Source organism: Sminthopsis crassicaudata, chromosome 4 (assembly GCF_048593235.1).
Source record: "Sminthopsis crassicaudata isolate SCR6 chromosome 4, ASM4859323v1, whole genome shotgun sequence".
Classification (NCBI taxonomy): domain Eukaryota; kingdom Metazoa; phylum Chordata; class Mammalia; order Dasyuromorphia; family Dasyuridae; genus Sminthopsis; species Sminthopsis crassicaudata.
In genome coordinates this window covers 39,701,822-39,722,678 of record NC_133620.1, presented here as the reverse complement: position 1 = coordinate 39,722,678, position 20,857 = coordinate 39,701,822, and the positions used below count along the sequence as shown (strand labels likewise).

Below are 20,857 nucleotides of genomic sequence, written 5' to 3'. Positions count from 1 at the left end.
ATATCTGTATAATACATGAGAGAAATCGAATCCTCCCAAGACCCCCTTATGAGCCCAGGCTTTTTAACTTCTAACATATAAATCTTTGCTCCCAATAAGCTTTGAGTTTTGCAGGATAGAAGACTTTAGCAATACATAATCCCTGCTCAAATAATATAGTATTGTAAAGCACAGTGCCTAGATTGTAGTAGGTGCATAATAAATTCTTCCTTCCCCCTTACTCTCCCCTTTTCTCCTTTCTTCCCTCCTTCCTTCCTTCCCTTCTCCTTTTTTTCTCCTTCCCTCCTTCCCTTTTCCCTTCTTTCTCCTTTCTTCCCTCTTTTCTTTCCTCCTCTCTCAGTCTCTCCTTTCCTTCCCTTATCTCTTACTTTTTCCTTCCTTTCTTCCTCCTCATTCTCTCCTTTCTTCACTTTTTCTTCTCTCCTCTTTCCTCCCTTCCCTTCTGACTCACTTCCTCCTGCCTTCCCTTCTTTCTTCTTCCTTCTTTTCTTTTTTCCTTCCTTCTCTTTTCTTTCTTTCTTTCTCCTTCTCTCCTTCCTTCTTTTCTTCTTATTTCCAGACAAACTTCAAGGACGCTGAACCGTGGGGTCAAATGGACTCAGTGTGCCCAAGTCAAGAACTCAGAACTCCCATTGCCACAAAATACAGTAGAGAAACCCCTTAGAATTCTCTCAACAGACTTTATAAGACCTACAAGGGGGCTGGATTTGAAAGCAAAGAACCTGGATCTGAATCTGAGCTCTATTCCTTATTCCTTGTGTATTCTTAAGCACATAATTTCATTTCTGACCTTGTTCTCTCACTTATAAAAAGATGGAGTTGAACAAGATGGTCTCTGAGTTTCCTCTCAGCCCTAAATCTATGGAGGCAATACAACATGGCAGCAAAAATGTGGATTTTGAAACCAAGAGATCTCTGCCACCTGTACAACTTTGAGTCCTGGCTTAACATCTACAGGTCTCAGTTTCTCCATGTGCAAACAAGGAAGCCAGGCTAACTGACCTCTAAAACACCATCTACTTCTGTATCTGCAATCCTCTGAATTGATGTCCCATCACAAGCTACATGAATCTTTGGTTATATAAACTTTGCAACAGAGAACAAAGATTTTAAGGTTAGCTTCTCCCCAATAAAGCAGATAAATCTTTGAAGAATCACTCTTGCTGGGGGAAAAATAGACAGCCTTTTCATCGAAAAGCATTTTTCCCACTTCAAGTCTACTCAGCAGATGCTGCCAAGTACTCAGTGTAATCAGGAGAATATTATTTTCCACAGTGTGTCGGCCACTTTATTCTACCTTTCTTAAGAAACCGGAGCACAGAAGTGATTCATTTGTATGTAGGTGAAGGGAGACTAAATAAAAGAAAGTATTCCAGACAAAGCTACAAAGGAATATCAGTTTTCAAGATAAAAGTTTGTCTGGAATAATAGCTTCAGGCTAGCTCAGAATCCACACATTCTTACCTTTGCTTTGATTTCCATTTTTAATATTGATCCAATGATAGTCATTAGGTCACTGATGATCACGAGAATGTACCATCCGTTGATAAACTCCCAGTGGTCAGCATCACTCACACGCCTCTTATATTTCTCCAGGAAGAACCTTATAAATCTCTAAGGCAAATATTTGTAACATGTTTCTTACAATCCTGCCATCTAGGAGTAGGAGAGAAACTCTGAATGGTGTTCTAACCTAGATGTCACAATCGGTATCACAACATTCCCAAGGGAGACCAAATGAGATTAAAATGTAATTGAGAAATATTTAACAAAATAAATACGAATGTCATGGAACATGGATAGTATTAACATATGGTTTTCTAAATTTTTATGTTTGACTTAATGACCCCCATTTCTTGTTGACTTGGATACTACCTCTCTGTCTGGAAAAGCATCTGCCAGCAAATTTCCCAACTAGAGTACAAGTACTCTGAGAACAGGAATTATGTTCACTGAATGCCAACCCTCTGCAGTACCTAACTTAGTTCTAAGCATGAACATTTGATTTCAACCAATTACTGAATCTGATAAATCAAATTTGTGTGCCAAATTGATAACTTTAGTTAACAGAGATCAACTGTGTAACAGAAGAAATGTATCATGGTCTGATTAAAAAGATGCTAGTTTTAGTTAAAAGATCTAGATTTCAGTCTTATCACTGCCATTTGTGACATGTCTCTTAACAACCATGACCTGGATTTCCTCACATGTAGAATGAAGGAGTTGGATTATATGATTAAGGAATCATTGAACTTGGGTGGGAAAAGGACCACGACAGCAATTTAGTACAACTTCATCACACAGATGATGATGCTAATGAGCTACCCAAAGTCACTTAGGTAGTAAGCAGTGAAGATGGGTTTTTAACTCACTTCTTCTGACTCCAAAGTTATTACTCTTTCCTTTTTAAGATCCTTTCCCATTCCAAACCCTATTATATTGAGAGGTGCTGGAAAGAGTGGAAAAGCAGCAACTATCCAGAAAAACAGCTCTTCAGATTTGGAACAAAGGAAAGAAGAAACATATTTTCTGTGGCCTTTTCCTATGAGTTTATTAATTTAGTAAAGGAGCACCAATTATCTGAAAGAGCCTCACTCTTCAAAAATCTTTAGTTACTTCCTACACCCCAGGCTAATTAAATAGTCTGGTGGGGAGGCAATCACTCTCCTCCAGGGATTTAATCCATCGGAGGGACTTCTGAAATAGAAGGATGACAGCAGCATCGATATTCTGTCCTTTGAGAACACCAAAGGGAGGGAGGTGAGAATCAAAATGCACCTACTTACTTTTTGCAATCGGAGGGCCAGCACGATGGATCTGGTGCACAAAACAAGCGAAGCAAAGCAACCCAAAATAACAAACACATCGAACATCAGGATGTATTGGGTATTTTTCTGACCTGGAAAAAGCAAAAACCCAAAATGTCACCTCTAGGCATATTTTACTGATTATTGATTCTCAATATGCCTGCTGTTCTCTGATGAGTTAGTGTGAGACTCTAAAAGTTCTTTGGGATGAAGCTGATAAATTGTTATAGCATTTACAATTTGGTTCCATCCATTAAAAGGCATGAGGTCACCTGAGGTAACAGTTAAAAGCCCACAAGTGGAGTCAGAAGATTGGTGTCTTGAAACATATTGGCTGTGTAATTCTGGGCAAGTTCTTAACTTCCCTCAGTGCCCCCAAGCAAGTCTTCTAGAGAAAGTCAATCATAATAGATGCAGGCTAAGAAGAGCGTATCAGATTGTATTATATCCATCTCGACATATTCACTCAGTCACCTATAAGTTAATGAAAACATTTCCCCAACCATGCAGTTCTGTATCTTATTTAAACTCCACTAGAATCTCCTTTTAACTACTTAACTATAAAGTCAAAATTCAATATATGAGAGTCCATCTCGGATGTCACTCAGGGGAAATTTAATTAATGAAATTCTCATAATTCTCATAAGGTACAGGCACAGGGCCATAACACATAATAATGTTTTGGATTTAGCAGATGTTTAATTAATGTGAGTTTTTTTTTTTTAATTGAAGCAAGTGACAGGATCAGAGTATTTGAGGTTACTGTCTCACTTAAGAGTGTCTCAATTCTGGCTGGAAGCTTTTTTTCCCCATCTGATCACTTATACTTATCAGTATTCTATAACTATTTCTAGGACTCCATTAAGGAAAAAAAATTAAACTTGGCTTTTTAATTTTTTCTTCTCCCATAGTTTTTCCATTTTGCTATTTTCTCTCCCAACACAATTCACAAAGAAATAGGTATTTTCATAGTAAATATACATGTTAATATACATACTAGAAAAAATAAAACAATTTTTTAAAATTAAATTAAAAAATAGATTTTGCCATCTAACTCTTCCTTGTTTATCATATATTCCTACCTGTATATTTCAACTCTATATCTCTGTTACTTTAAGCAATCCTCAGTTTCAATTCTCTGGAGAATGTAATGCTCTATGACCTTGGCTATATAACAATCAAAAACACTGCACAGTGGAGAATGATGAATTTGACATCACTAGAACCATTTTGAGGTAGCTTGATGGCTCAATAGATAGAGCACTGGGTCTGGAGTTCAAATACAGCAGACACTACCAACTGTGTGAACCTAGGCAAGTTATTGAACCTCCACTCCAAACCACTCTGGTATCTTTGCCAAAAACAAAACAAACAAACAAAAAAAAAAACCCTATGGTCAACCCCCCCCCCCAAAAAAAAACCTATGGTCAAGGTCATGAAGTGTTAGACATAACTGAACAACAGACCCTTTATTACAATCTGGGCTCTGTCACATGACCCATGTGACCTTGGGCAAATAGCTTCACCTTGGAGTCTCCATTTTCTCATCTGTAAAAATAAGGGGGTCAGCCCAAACAATCCCTGTGGCTCATTCCAACTCTACATCTATTAGCTTATGTTCCCTTTGTTCAAAGGGAAAACTTGGGCTAATCAAAAAATTAGTATGAGCAATTCAGCCAGACCTTCCGCTCCTCCACTCTGGACTGAGCTCCCTGCCCATGTCCAGTGTCTGTCCAAGCTATGTGTACACATGGATGAGCTTCATAGGTTGTTTGTTCATTGCTGCATGGACAGTTAGGTCAAATTCAAACCAGCCATCTGGTGCTATTGAGGTGAGGAATTCCCCAGTGTAGAAATTCCTTTTCAGAATCAGATCAACAGAGTAACTTACCGAAGGAAGCACTGAGGAGTGAAATGGTCTTGGTTTCAAAGCCAATAAGAGACAGAGGCAGAATCTGAATCCAGAGTCCAAAATACAAATTTGCACTATAGCAGACTGTTTCTCTTTATAATTGGAATTCATGAATTGAATTCTAGTGCTTTCCCTCTGCTTATTATTTCCTTTTTATCCTGTATGTAACTATTGTTATTTGAATTTAAACAGTAATCTCAAGAGTAGGCATTTTTATTTATTTTATTTTTTTTGCATTTCTTTGTGTCTCCAATGTTTAGTACAATACCTGGCACATAATCGGTGCTTAAGAAATGCTTGCTGAATGAACTAGAAATTGAGTTGATGCTAATCAATTGGGGAATGACTGAATAAGTTATGGTATATTAACTTAATGAAAATGAGCAAGCTGCCTTCAGAAAAACCTAGAAAGACTTACATGAACGTATGCTAAGTGAAGTGAGTAGAACCAGGAGAACATTGTACACAGCAACAAGATTATGTGATGATCAACTGTGATGGACTAAGCTCTCCTGAGTAATGTAATAAAAGACTCATGATAGAAAATGCCATCCACATATAGAGAAAGAACTATAGAGTTTAATGCAGATTAAAGCATAGTATTTTCACCTTTTTGTTTTGTTGCTGTTTGCCTGGTTTTTTCATAGTAAATATACATGTTAATATACATACCCCCTCTTGATCTGATTTTTCTTGTATAACATGACAAATATGGAAATATGTTTAAAAGAATTGTTCATATTTTACCCATATCAGATTGTTTGCTACCCTGGAGAAGGTAGAGGGATGGAGGAAGGTAAATTTGGAACACAAAGTTTTATAAAAATGAATGCAAAAAACTAGAAAAATGATTGCTGACAAACTGAACTTGATTTTCTTAATATTTGGGAGATTATTGGTTTCTTTTAAAAATCTGTATATTTTCTTTTATGCATTTAAAAGCATCATTCTGAGAAGGGATCCATCAGTTTCACCAGACTACCAAAGGAGTCCATGATACAAAAAAGGATTAAAAAGTCCTGCTGTTGGATAACATTTAAGGTGCCATTTTGATCTGCCAAATCAAATGCTATTTTTCAGTCAAACAATAATCACAGCAGGATCTGGTATTTCCTTCTCAGACAACTGTGTATTGAGAAAGGTCAGCTGTGGCATACTACTTGTGAAAACCTGCCTGCTGCCTTCTAGCACCTTTATCAATGGAACCATCATATGTACATAAAGGATTCTCATAAGAATTTTATAGAATGAAAAGCAGACCCATGGGTCAATAGTAACTCTCAATCACATTTTGTAGTTAACTATGTATCTGAGTTTTTCCCCCCAAGTCTTTGATGTTAAGCAATGAATCAACAAGTATAACAGTGTGTCACATACTGGGGATACAAATGCAAGAAAAGAAATAATCCTTTCACTCAAGGAGTTTATGATCTCCTCTTTTAGATGCTTTGAGAAGTGATATTTTTATACCTTTTTTTTCAGTCATGTCCTTTTCTTCTATAAGGGTATGTAGGGCTGTGATTGTAGAGTCCAAGGCTTCAGGGTCCACTATGTGTAGTGTGCTGGTTTTTTTTAAGTGGACCAAAAACTTTTGTCATTCTTGTCTGCCACCTCTTATCTTTCCAGCTTCAGGTTAAAATGCCCTCATGATGACTTTGCATTGGGGGTCTCATCAAGCATTCTTAAAAATTAATTTTTTCTTCTCTACAACTAAGCAGCACAGTGAAAAGACTGCTGATCTAGGAGTCCAGAATTCTCTCTCAGACTCATTTTCCTCATCTGCAAAATGGGAATAATGAAAGCATCTACTTCAAAGGATTATTTTGAGGATTAAATGAGATAACATGTAGGAAGTTGCTCTTATCAATATTATGAAGCAATACCAAACATAATTTTGCACAATCTTTCTCTGTTAAGATTTTTATGATTTGATAAGTATTCTAAATCACTTGTTATTACTTGCCACATCTTGTTGGATTGAAAACTAGGATTAAGAGAGTTTTTAGTTTCTGTTGTTTGCCCAGTTATAGCACTGAATTATGATGTTTAAATTTCTGCAAGGAATTGCAGTGATCAGTATTGTGACCATTCTTCCATCTATTTCCAACTTTTTGATATTAAAAATTGTTTAAATAGAACAGATTGGGGCAGCTAGAAGGTGCAGTAGATAGAACATCAATTTTGGAGTGAGGAGGACCTAAGTTCAAATGTGACCTCAGATACTTAACAGCGCCTAGATGTGTGACCTTGAGCAAGTCACTTAAAATCAACTGCCTGGGCAAATAAATAAATAACAAATGAATTAATGAATGAATGAATAGGTTGCAATTGCTCCAAAAATTTTGCAACGACTATTCACAGTAAACAAACATTCATTAAACATTAACAAGTTATATACTAGGAATTGGGTTTAACTCTTTGGACACAAAGACAAAAGATAGTGTCTACTCTCAAGAAGTTTCTAGCCCAATGGAGATAATAACATACACCTTGTACAAACAAGATGTAGGCAGGATAACTGGGGATAATCAATAGGAGGAAGGATTTTGAACTAAGAAGGATTGGGAAAGGCTGCTTGTAGAAGTTGGAATCTGAAAGTGCAAGGGAAAGATGAAAAGGAGAGAACTCCAGACACGAAAATGAAAGGTGAAACGTCCTCCACAAGGAACATCAGAATAAGAGAAGGTAAGATGTAAGAAGGAAGACTGAAAAGTTAGGAAGGGGCAGGTGCTGAATGGCTTTGAAAGACAGAGGATTTTCTATTTGAACCTGGAGGTAATAGGGAGCCACTGAAGTTTATTATAGGGAAGTGACATAGCTAGATCCATTCTTTAGGAAGAATATTTTAATGGATGGACCAAAGTGAGGTGAGGTTCAAGAGAAGGAGATCAACTAGAGGAGGGAGTGTACTAGGGTGCTAGCCATGTCAGAAGAGAAGTGGGAATACATGTGTGATGTTACAAAGGTAAAATTGACAGTTCTTGGCAGATGGGATATGGAAGATTGAGAGAGAGGAATTGAAGATAACACCTAGGTTTCAACACAGAATGACTGACAAAATGACAGGGAAGTTAAGAAGATGGAAGTGTTTGGGGAATATAGGTCCAAAACTATCGAATTTAAGATGTCTAGGGGTCTTCCAGTTCAAGATGTCTAATAGGCAGTTAAAGACTTTGATATTGGAGATCAGCAGTGAGGTTAAGACTGGATAAATAAATTTAAGAAATCATCTACTGATGATATAAGAATCCATAGAAGCTGATGAGACTATCAACTGAAATAGTATAAAAGGTAAAGGGATCCAGGACAGAGCCCAAAAATTAGTCAGCATGATCTGGATGAAGATCCAGCAAAAGAATAATCAGATAAGTAAAAGAAAAACAAGGATACAGTACCTTAGGAGAAGAGAGTATCAAGAAAATGGTGATTGGCATCAACAATTAGCTACAGAGAAGTATAGAAAGATGAGACTATGAAAGTCAGTAGATTAAGAAAAGAGTAATCATTTGGAGCAGATCAATCTTTGTTAAATAAGGTTAGATGCCTAATATAAAGAGTTAAGAGAGTAAGAAGAAAGGAACTAGAGGATCCAATTGTAGACAGCCTTCTCCAGGAGTTTTTGCCATAAAAAGGGAGGAAAGATATGGGATAGCAACTAGTATGAATGGATCACCATGAGAGTTTTTTGAGGTTGGGAAAGGCAAGGGCATGTTTTAAGCAGTAGAGAAACAGACAGTGGATAGGAAGAGATTGAAAATGAATAGAAAAAAATGGAAGTGACAGAGGAATCAATGGGATGGGGGAAGGCAGAGTTTTCCTCAATGTATGAGACCATTTTCATGCGAGAAAGATGATGGAAGAAATGGTTGCAGAAGGCATTTGGGTGATATGAGATGAGGCAAAGGGGAGAAGGTGCTCACTGTAAATGTTCTAAATTTTTTTCAGTGAAAAAGTTCAGGTAACATGTAGTCCATTAGGAAGGTTGCCTTGTAGCAGTGAGGGTTCAGTTGAGATTATGTAACATAAATTAATAATGGATCCAGTTAGCAGTTTTCATGATTTTCTCCAGTGCTCCGGCAGTAGCACTAGAGTGCAGTGGATAGTGGGAGTAACCCAAAGTAGAGGCTTAGCAGAGCAAGATCATCAATAGGATCAATAGCAAAGGACCTGGAAGGTGGAATTGAGGTGGCTCATAAAGAAGTCACAATTGGGGAGGGAATAGCATAACTACTGAAGAGATGATTGCCGAGGAAAGATCTGAGATGGTCAAGGGATTAGAAGTCACAGGAAGGATAAAGCATGTGGTTGAAGTTGCAAAGCAAAGGAAGAGGTGGAACATTAATATATAATAATCAGACAGAGAACTTTCAAAGTTTACAAACACGAAAAATGGTGCATTTGTGAAAAATAACAAGATCTAGGGCTCGACCATTTCTGTGTATAGTTGAGAGAAAATAAGTACAGGAAGTTGGTGTATAGGGTATTTGACACAGACAACTAAATCAGGAATAATTCCCAAGTAAGTAATAAAGAATTTTTTTGTTTCTTAAAATACAAATTTTATGTCTTATATAACTTCCCATGTGCCTTCTTAATAGGGGTAATGTGAGGTGAAAAGGAGTGAATCTGGAACTCAAAGTTTTAAAAACATGTAAAAAAATTGTTTTACATGTAACTGGGGAAAATAAAAAATATGAATTTTAGTGTTCCTAATATTTTTAATTGTTCACTTTGTCTTGTTTATTCCAAAAATGTTAGCACAGCTTTAAGTCTTAATGGCTATTTAATAGTCTAAAGTTTTATTAGCAATTAATAGTTTTAAGCTATTAAAGCTTAAAGTAGGAATAAGACTTTTGGGACATCCCATCAAGTGTGAACTTCTGTGAGGTCTACTTGACTTCATTTTTTTTCATTATTTATTCCTGAAATCATGCTTTCCATTGTTTTTCACCCTTCTTATCTATATTCACTCTTTCTTTTAAGTTGCTGTGTCACAAAAATACTGATTTCATTTGAAAGATTCTGCCAAATTCAACATAAAATTTTTCTCTCTCTTCATCTTTAACAGATGCTATTACTTTCTGTTTCTATTTTCTATTTTTCTATAGTCACAACTATTTTCATGGTGGTCTTTTTTGCAAATACCTATCACATGCTATGTGAGATGACTAAAGCTCCTCTTAAATTATATTTCTTGTTACCTTTGTATAGAAGAACACCCAACTTCCATATTTAATGCTCCAATGATTCCAATGACTTCTGTTTAATCTGCGAATTTCTTGTTTTCTGGTTTCATTTATAATGAGAATGACAAGATAAATGAGATTTGTTTCTTCAAGTTGTAAGTTCACTAGTTGGGTGCTCTCATTTAGAACACCAATGACATTTAGAATGTCAAGTTAAAATTTATAGGTTATCTAAAAATTACAAAAAACTTCATACCTTTGCCCCGTTTTCCACTATTTCACCATCACTGAAGAAATGGAAGGGCACCAGATGGCGCCAAGGGCCATCTTGCACTTATTTTTCTTTATTTCATTGGTTGCTATGGCCAAAGAATTCATCTTCCAGAACCTACTAGACACAAGTCTGTCCATACTCAATTGCCTTACTCTTCAAAAACCAGACAACTCTGTTATACAACTGGTCTCAATACCTGTTGAGTGTGGTTGAGAATCTGCTTGAACACAGGCCATTTTACTGTCTTTGAGAACTCTGGTTTATCAGCACACCTCAAGGAATTAGTAGATTAGGACTTTGTGGATGTCAGACGGTCAGCCTACACAGGTGCAATTGTGTATCCACCAATTGAATCAGATGTGTTACAATGGATAAAATACCTACTGGGCAAGAGGCATGGCCTCCTAACAATGAGATAAATAATATTTTCTGCATTTCCCAAGGTCTTTTCTATGATACAGAAACAGGGCTTGGTATAAGTCTCAGAGCCAACCTGACATATGCATTTTAATTCAGGTGAAATCTAGATCAAATGAATATCAAGGGTTGATTTGAAAGGAAAAAGAAGTTATAGTCTGAGGTTTCCTCAGGGAAGGAAAAGGAGCAGTCTTGCATGATCTGCCTTACTGATAAATGGGTAAAGGGGGGGAAGATGTTAGGGGATGATTCTATATACACAGATATCTATATATATATATATAGATAATTATACAAGTGAGGGCAGGTAGCACTTATGAAGAACAGATGGACCACCCACCTTATATATATTGAATCTCCTGACACCACAGATAATTAAATGAGAAGTCCCAAAGTTGATGGGATGAACCAATAGTCTGGTGGTTTGGACTGAAATGAAAATCGTAAACACAAGCTCATCAGTTTGAGTATTCAGTTGTGTCATGTCCAACAAAACTGAACTGAAGCATGTACATATGTATTATGAATGTGAGCTTTCACTGGACTTGTTCCTATATCCATTCCAGATTGCTCCCCAATGCCAAAAGTATGTTTTGGAAAAGTATGAAGGATAGGTGGAACAGGAAACCTGTTTACCTGCCTGGTCCAAGCTGGAGGGTAGGGAGAAGAGAAAACAAGGAGGATCAATATTATAATGAATGGAAAGGGAGCAAAAAAATGCATAGAAAGAGAAAGGGGACAGAAGAAAAGGAGATAAGAGGGAAGGAAGAAAGGAAAAGCAAGGGAAAGAAAAGGGAAGAAAAAAAGAAAAGAGCAAAAAAAGGAAGGGAGGGAAAGGGAGAGATAAAAGGATTATATCTGGTTTTAAAATATAAGTTGGTCACATTTTAAAAAAACTTTAATTTTAATTTAAAAAATTTTTTAAATTTTGGCTGTCTAAAAGGTTCTATACATGTTGTCTACCTACCCACAAGAGGGAGCCGAAATCCCTCTTTTCTTGTACATATGGGGAGAAGGAAATAAATTATATCCCAAGCCTCTTAGAAAACAAAGGAGAGAAAGAGAGAACAGGTGATTTCCTTGATAAACACATTAGATTTTTTAATTTTAACAAACATCTCGCCAAATTTGCCCCAAAATCAATAATTAAAGTAAAAGCTTCCTATGTGCCATATATACCAATTATACTTTTTTTTTTTTTTTTTTTTTTTTTTTTTTTTTTTTTGAGGCTGGGGTTAAGTGACTTGCCCAGGGTCACAGCTAGGAAGTGTTAAGTGTCTGAGATCAAATTTGAACTCAGGTCCTCCTGAATTCAGGGCTGGTGCTCTATTCACTGCGCCACCTAGCTGCCCCCTCAGATATAATACTTTTTGCAATAGAAAAGATCTTAGTGGAGTCTGATGCCAAAGGGGCATTTTTGACAGTTGGATAGCATTCTTGATTCTATCTAGGGATTGGCTAAGTAAGCTATGGTACATAAATGCAATGGAATACAACAGAAATATAATACAGAAATAATGAATGTGGAGTATTCAGAGAAGCATGAGAAGAATTATATGAACTGATGCAATGCAAAACAAGCAGAATCAGAGAAACAAAACACAATGACTACAACATTACAAATGGAAAAAATAAGAACAACATAACTGAATTCTGTGAAATGATAATGGCCCTAAAGAAGAAATATGAGAATACATCTCCCTCTTTTTCCTATAAATTACTTATGTGGAAGCCTACATATAATGTTGGAAGTAATTATGAGGAACTGTTTTATTTTCCTATATACTTCTATAAGAGATGTCTCCATGGTGGAGCAGGAAGTAGTAGAGATATATTGGAAAATTAAGTTAATGTTTTTAAAAAAGATGCAACTGAATGAAGTAGATAGAAGCAGGAAAACAATTTATACAATGACTTACAACATTATAAAGACAAACTACTCAAAGTGTTAAAGAACTCTCACCAGTACAATATATCATCAGTACAAAAAATCAGTGATGTGTAGAAGCACATGTTCTACCTCCTGACAAAGATGTGACAGACTTGAAGTACAGAACAAGACATATCTTTACACAGGGACAGCGTGTGGGTTTGCTTTTCTTCACTGCATCTGACAAAGAAAGGAGTCTTTTTCCCCCCCTCATAAGTGGAGACTTTGTGGGGAGAAAGGGTTAATAGTGATGGATAGAGGAAAAAAAGAAAGGATAAATGAAACATTTTTTTAGGTTCAGAGAAGAGAAAGAAATTGAGAGGAAAAGATATTCAAAGAGGACAGCTTCTGAATTGATGTTGAATTTATAATGTAGAGTTTAAAAAAACAAGCTGCATAAATAGGGAAATAAACAGGAAATAGGGAAGAAGAAGGGAAGATGTATATGGCTCAAAAGTGGAAGTGGATTAAGTCAGAACACACAGCTAGGCTCAAAGTGAGGACAAGCATGTCGTACAGTGAAAAGAACAATAAATTTGGGGTCAGAGGACCTTAGTTCAAATCCTGGCTGATGCTTACTACCTATATGATTTAGGACATGTCACTGAAGTTTCTCAAGATTCTTCAGCTTCCTTATTTGTCAGAGAAGGTGCTAAATTAAAGAGGCTCTGAAATCTTTATCAGGAGTAAAGCTAGATTATACAACCTATTTCTCATATATACTGGCTTTGAGATACTGAACAAGTTACTCTTGCTCCCAAATAACTGTCCACATCTGTGAATTGAAGAGGAGGTGAAGTGAATTTGTAATTCACAATTGTAAAGGCATTGGTAAAGGGAATGTCTTCATTAGCAGTTTCTTACACGAATGAAATCACATTTTCAATCAAAAAATCAATTAATCAATAAACATTTATCAGGTGCCTACTATGTACAAGTACAAATTAGATGAGAAAGGAATGATATTTGGGGTAAAGAAGGCAAAGGTCATATGATAATACATTAGAAACTGGAAAAGATCACAGAGACTGAAGGCAACCTTTTCATTTTATCCATGAGGAAACACTACAGGGATAGAGGCTTAACAAAGAAATAGTTCACAGAAAAAGAACTTGGAAAAAAGAGGATGGCATGACAGATAGAAATTATGAATTCATGATCATTTTTAAGGGAGTGCATTTTGCTTTAAACACCATTTGAATTTATGTCTTCCATCCACTGATCTCAGGATTAGAAAGGTTCCCCTTTTGAAGCACTACTCCCCAGGCAGAGGGCACAGTAGATAGAGCAATGGATCTGAAGTCAGGAAGACGAATTCAAATCCAACCAGAGACATTTACTAATTGTGTGGTTCTAGGCTAGATACTTAATCTCTGTCAGCCTCAGTTTCCTTATCTGTAAAATGGAGCTAATTATAGCACCTTACCTCCTAGGGTTATTGGGAGGATAAAGTGAGATAATAATTGTAAATCATTTCTCCAACTATAAATTTAATATGAATGTTAGTTATTATTGCTGCTATTCTTAAATGATCATGGAGCCCTCTTGCATAATATATATGCATATACATAAACATATATATACACACATATACATGTATATTGGTATAGGTATGCATATTATATATTTCCTGAGGCAACATATTAAATTTAGGGTTAATCATTAATAATCAGAAAGTTTTTCTAAGCTCACTATCCCAGAGTTACACCCTCCTTTTTTCCTTCTTTCTTTTTCTTCCTTCTTTTTTTCTTTCATTCTTCCTTTTGTCTTTCCTATCTACTGTATGTATATATGTATGCACATCCACATGCACATGCTCAGACACGTTTCTTTAAAGCGGTTTCCAGGACTTTACCAAAATTTAAGTTTGTGAAGTCTTAGGAAGGAACTCTATAATCATAATTACTTATAACTTAAAAGCAACTGACATGTTCCAAATGAAAGGGAATGCATCGAGAAAGGCAGTAAGACATTTAGAAGAGTAGAAGGCGTAACGTTCTGGACATCTTGCTAATGCACTCTTAGTTTAGCTAAAAGGCCTAATCAGAGAATTACTTAAAGTGGCAAAAGGCACAGTCTGGCAGAACACCAGAGGAAAACTCAATTCAACAGCAAGAGTACACTAAAAGATTAGTCATGTTGAAGTCCATTAGAAGGAAGAAAATGGCAAAGGACATGGAAGAATCCAGACCCTTGAGTCACATAATCAAAAAGCCTGCGTCACACACTGTCCATTTCAATGTTCTCTTTTGGAGTGTTTATGTTCTCCCTCTCTTTTGGAGTGACTAATAAACTGAAAAATAATCTTTGAAATATGGGTTTTTGATGTAAAAGAAACTTCATGGAAAGGAGGATGGCCATGAAACCAAGAGAGAGCTGGGTCAGAATCCCAGCCTCTATCCTCATATACTACTTGGTGTGTGGCCACAGGTTAGTCATGGGAAATTAGCATTTGTTAAGGGCTATTAAGAATGCTAGATACTACTATTAGCTATCCCAAGTTCCCAGGACCAGCAATGGAAAAGCCCCCAGGGGTGATCGACTCCAACTCTCATTCTGCATATAAGATAATAGAGAGGTCAAATTATTTCCTTAAGATTGTCCAAAAATTATTTAATTTCTGTTTCTTAATTTATTCATCTATAATGTAGAGATAATTACACCTGCAGTAATTGTCTCAGAGAACAGTTAGGTGATACAATGGAAAGAGTGCCAAGGCTAGAGTCAGGAAGATAAGAATTCAAATTTGGTCTCAGACCTATATTAGTTATATGGCTTTGGGTAAGTCACTTAATCTTATTTGCCTCAGTTTCCTCATCTGTCCAATGAACTGGGGAAGGAAACAACAAACCATTTCAGTACCTTTGACCAGAAAATTCCAAATGGGGTCACAAAGATGCAGCCATAACAACCAATCCATTAAACAACAATAAAGTAACTGTCTCTCAGGATTATCATGAGGATCAAACAAACAAGAAAAAGGCACATAAAATATTTTGCAAACCTTCAGGCTCTTAAAAAATATCAGCTTATTTATAAAACCTGAAACTGGAATTTCTAAGCAAATCCCTTCTCTACACAAATAACACATACATATACATTCTTGCAAAGGAAATACTTTGCAAACCTTTAAAGCACTACAAAAAGTTATGATTATAATTATTAATGAAATTACCCATGATTCATATGTCTGCCACACTTACTTGATCCAGATATGTGCAGACCTTTGCACTCCTGAATGTTGGCCTCAGTATCAAAATAGATTTTTATTCTACCACTGTGAGCTTTATTGTTAAAGGTAATCTGTAGAGACAAAAATATGGAAAGAATGACTTGAAGAAAAAGAGAAAGCCTGGTATGGGGAAATGGAAGGGGATGGCAAAGATGGAGGCCCACAAAGCTATCTGACCTGTGTGTAGCCCCTTTGTGGCTTAGGGAGGAACTCCAAGTGTGCTTTCTCACTGCCTGGGACTGAAGAAGTGCTACTGAGACCCCCAAGATGGGTTTTATATTTCCAAAAGCCTGAGGCAATCCTTCTCTACCTCCAGAACTTCAGCTCACAGGATTTAATGGCAGGGAAGTAAAGCTTGGAGATTATCTAACCTAATCCTTTTACATCCTCTCAGGTAGTTATTATTTCATGTATTGTATTTGTGTCAGCTAGGTGGAACAGTGGATACAATGCCAAGGCTGGAGTCAAAAAAACCTGAGTTCAAATGTAGCCTCATAGCTGTGTCACCCCAAGCAAGTCAATTGATACTGTTTATCTCAGTTTCCTCATCTGTCAAGTGAGCTGGAGAAGGAAATGGCAAACCACTCCAGCATCATTAAGAAGAAAATCCCCAAAGACTAAGTCAACAACAAAAAACAAAAATATGGGAAGAATGATTTGTTACCTAAAACAATGTGTCTCCCCCCAAAAAAATTACTTGAAGATCCAGAGACTATTATTCTAAGATTACACATTCATAGAGGAGAAAAAAAAATTCTTTCATTTGCATTTCTCGGCTTTTTCTTAAGATCAATTAAATAATTAAAGTCCAAATAAATACAATTCAGGCAACTCAATACCCTAGACAGGAGTTCTAACCTGGGGGTCTAAGAATTTATTTTTAAAATATTTTGATAATTGATTTCAACAGAATTAGTTTTCCTTGTAATACTATGTATTTCATTTTATGCATTTAACACATTATTCTGAAAAGGAATCCATTAGATTTCACCAAACTGTTGAAAAGAGATGAATGACATAACAAAGGTTCCAAACCTTTTTGGGTTTTAAAAGGGCTAGGAGAAAGGAGTCAATATGACCAAAGATCAGGGCTGCCATCTTTGCTCCTTCCCCTTCAAAACCAAATGCTAACTCAAAAAGCCAGCTGTTTTACTAAACAGAACTAATTGACACTATTTATTTGTGAAATGCTTTTTTTTTTTTTTTCTCTTTACATTGGCTCCCTTTTCCTTTACCCTTGTACATGAAGCTCTGAAAACTGCATGGAATCCAAGGATGGCCTAGTCTGCTTTCATGATACCTCCAATGATTTCAGATGGTGTCACAAAATCCCTTCCAAATTCTTTAAAATTAATACTAAATCACTTTAATTAGAAAAACAAAAGCAGATTATGACACTTTGGGAAAGGTAATGGAGAAGCATCCTTTAAAAAATTGAATAAAATGATATAATATAATGATTGAGAAATACTGAATGTTGGTTATATTTCATCACAAATTGAAGGCAAATATTCACAGAATTGAAAGCAGATATTCTGTATTCCAGTCAAAGAAAAGCTACTTTTCGAAATATGCATTCAGCTTGCTCTCTTTCTTAAACTCATCTTAACTAAAAATTGCATTTTTGGAAATTTGGAAATTGTGAAACTCCTTAAAGGTGGGGCTTGTGTCTATTTCCATCTTTTAATTACTCCTACCTAGCACAATACTTTGCATATAATAGGAGCTTAATAAAAATTTATTGAATTGAAGATTGAATGTATGTTGCAATAATCAGCAAGCCCAAATTTACCAAGGGAATAAGGCCAGATCCCAAATGTATAGGGCACAAATTGTGCATCCACAAATATAAGCCCTAATTGAAAATCTCCATCTACAAGTGAACTACTCTATCCTTAATATTTCATTTAATTCTACTGATCTAGAAGACTCAAATTTTTTTTTCTGCTTATTCCCTTTCCCATTGCCCCATCCCCAAAAAGCTGTTCTTCAACTTGTTGAGAATGAGGACCATATAAAACAATCACTACTATCTTCTAGACACCCTTTAACACATTTAGCATGAATGGTATCAACCAGGTGTTTGGGCTTTTTATTTTTTTTATTTTATTTTATTTTATTTTTTTGAGGCTGGGGTTATGAGACTTGCCCAGGGTCACACATCTAGGAAGTGTTAAGTGTCTGAGACCAGATTTGAACTCGGGTCCTCCTGAATTCAAGGCTGGTGCTCTACCCACTGCACCACCTAGCTGCCCCCGTGTTTGGGCTTTTTAAAAATGTAATCAGATGTCTCTAAATAAAAGAAATAAATGTTTGAATTTAAGGTGGAAAAGTGGTTTCTTTTCATGTCCACAATAAAATGTGTCTCTTCTAAGGTTGATGATAAGAAGAACAAAATATCAGAAATAGTCCCTAAGAAAAATACCACTTTTTTACACATACAAATAGACATTTTGACTAGGTTAGCCCCCCAGAATGCAACACCCACAGTCTGTAGTTCTTTTGGTCCGAATCCATAATTTTATTAATACAAAGAACTCTCAGCACAGAAACTCCTTCTGCTGATGCAAATGGATGATCTGTTTGTGATTTTGAAGTCTTAGTTATCCAGGAAACTGAACTGTTAAATGACTTGCCCATTCTCATAGAGCCAGCCTATGTCAAAGGTAGGAATGGAATCTGGTCTTCTTAACTCTAATACTGACTTTCTATTCACTACATCATACTGTCTTTCCTTAAGCGGCATTATTGCTTGAAAAATACTGGCTAAATGCTTAAAAAAAAAAAAAAAAAAAAAAAAAAAAGCTTCTGATTCTCAAGTATTTTCACCACAACAAAATTCAACAAATGTTTATTAAATATCTACTATGTGAAAGCATCTAGGTAATACAGGCTTCATTGAAAACTTTTCTTTTCAACAGCTTTATTTCCCCTTTCCCTTTTCATTTTCATGATTGTACCGCTAGAAAGGTCATGTTTGCTTTTGAGCAAAGAAAATTATATTTCATGATAAAACACTGCCTTCTGTAATAATAGCTGCCATTTATACAGTGCTTCAAGGTTTGCAAAGTGCTATAAAAATATTATCTCATTTTATGTTTACAACAACCCTATAGCAGTAAGTGCTATTATTATCCCCACTTTACAGATGAGGAAGGTGAAACTGAAGAGAGATTTAAGTGACTTTTCCCAGAGCTATACAGCTAGGCCTGGGCCAGAATTTGAATTTTTTTGCATTTGCATTATGCACACCTATTAACATCTGGTTTAAGTTTACTAGTTTAACTTTAAGTTTATATAAACACATAAGACATAAATCTTAGAGATTAATGATTTCCCTCCCATATTTACTTCTACATAGAGCTGAAGACTCCCAAAGATCTAAGGCTTTGCAGACAAGAATTCATTATTTAACAAAAACTTGATAGGCAAACTGGAAAACAATATGACAGAAGCTAAGGTCAAAATGGGTACATGATTTAGATATAAAGGGTGATACCATAAACAAATGAGGAGAGCATGTAGTACTTTACTAATCATATTTATAATTTAGGACCAAACAAAATATAAAGAGCTTTACAAAATCTAAAATGGATAAATTTGATTATATACAGTTAATTTTTTTTCATAAACAAAACCAATGCAACCAAAATTAAAAGGAAAAGATAAAATTGGGGGGGGGGGAAATCTATAGCTAATTATCTCTGAAAAAGGCCTCATTTCTCAAATATATAGAGAAATAAATCAAATTTATAAGACTACAAGTCATTCTTTAATTGATAAATATTCAAAGAATATGAACAGGCCATAACAGTTTTCAGACAAAGAAACAAAAGCTAAAATAATCATGTGAAGAAATGCTCTAAATCACTATTAATGGAAGAAATGCAAATTAAAACAACTCTGAGGTACCACCTCATACCTATCAGCTTGGCTAATATGATAGAAAAGTAAAATTATAAATTTTGGAGGTAATATGTGAAAATTGGGATACTAATATACTAATGATGGAATTGTAAACTTACTCAACTATTCTGAAAAGCAATTTGTTTAAAAAATTTTTTTAATTATACATGTATATTCATTTTTTACATATTTCCACACAAGTCATTTACAAGAGAAAAATCAGGACAAAAGGGAAAAACTACAAGAAAGGAAAAATAAAACAGAAGAAAAAAAGTTGAAAATAGTATGTTTTGATCTGCATTCAGTCTCCATAGTTCTCTCTCTGGATGTGAATGGCATTTTTCATTCAAAGATTTTTGGAATTGCCTTGAATTAGTGAATCACTGAATCACAGACAAGAGCCAAGCCAAGAGCCAGAAGAACATCACATAATCTTGCTTTTGCTGTGTACAATATTTTCATGGTTCTGCTTGCATTATTCAGCATGTTCATGTAAGTTCTTTCTAGACTTTTCTGAAAGCATCCTGTTCATTTCTTATAGGACAATAATATTCCATTACTTCCATATGCTTATTATATACTTATTCAGCCATTCCCCAATTGATTGGCATCCACTCATTTTCAAATTCTTTCCCACTACAAATAGAGCTACTACAAACATTTTTGCATATGTGGGCTGGAGAGCAGTTTGGAAATACACCCAAAGAACTATAAAACTGTGTATATTCTTTGAACTAGCAATACCATTACTAGGTCTAGATCCCAAAAAGACAGAAAAAAAGGAAAAGAATTTTTTTGTGCAAAAATATCAATAGCAGCTCTTCTTGTGGTGGCTAAGAACTGGAAACTGAGGGAATGCCCATCAATTAAGAAATGGTTAAACAAGCTGTGGTACTGATTTTAATGGAATATTATTGTGCTATAAGAAATGACCAAAAGCATGATTTCAGAAAAATCTGGAAAGATGAGTGAGCACAACTAGGAGAACATTAAACACTAATAGCAATACAGTATAATGAATAACTGTGAATGATTTAGCTATTCTCAGCAATATAATGATTCAAGACAAATTCAAAGGATTCATGATAAAGAATGCTATCTACTATCAAAGAATGAACTGATGTTTTCTGAATACAGACCAATGCAGATGTTTTTTTCCTTTTCTCTCTTCCTTTCTATACTTTTTCTTTTTC

General features: G+C 35.6%; 1 protein-coding gene across 1 annotated transcript in view; it reads right to left on the bottom strand.

The window, feature by feature from the left end:
* Positions 1-20,857, bottom strand: part of MCOLN2 (mucolipin TRP cation channel 2) — a 76,877-nt gene that overhangs the window by 19,228 nt on the left and 36,792 nt on the right. Inside the window, exons 7-9 of the mRNA XM_074266357.1 lie at positions 15,730-15,829; positions 2,787-2,899; positions 1,465-1,614 (exon numbers count right to left, since the gene is read on the bottom strand). Coding sequence (XP_074122458.1) covers positions 1,465-1,614; positions 2,787-2,899; positions 15,730-15,829 — 363 coding nt within the window. The remainder of the gene's footprint in view (positions 1-1,464; positions 1,615-2,786; positions 2,900-15,729; positions 15,830-20,857) is intronic.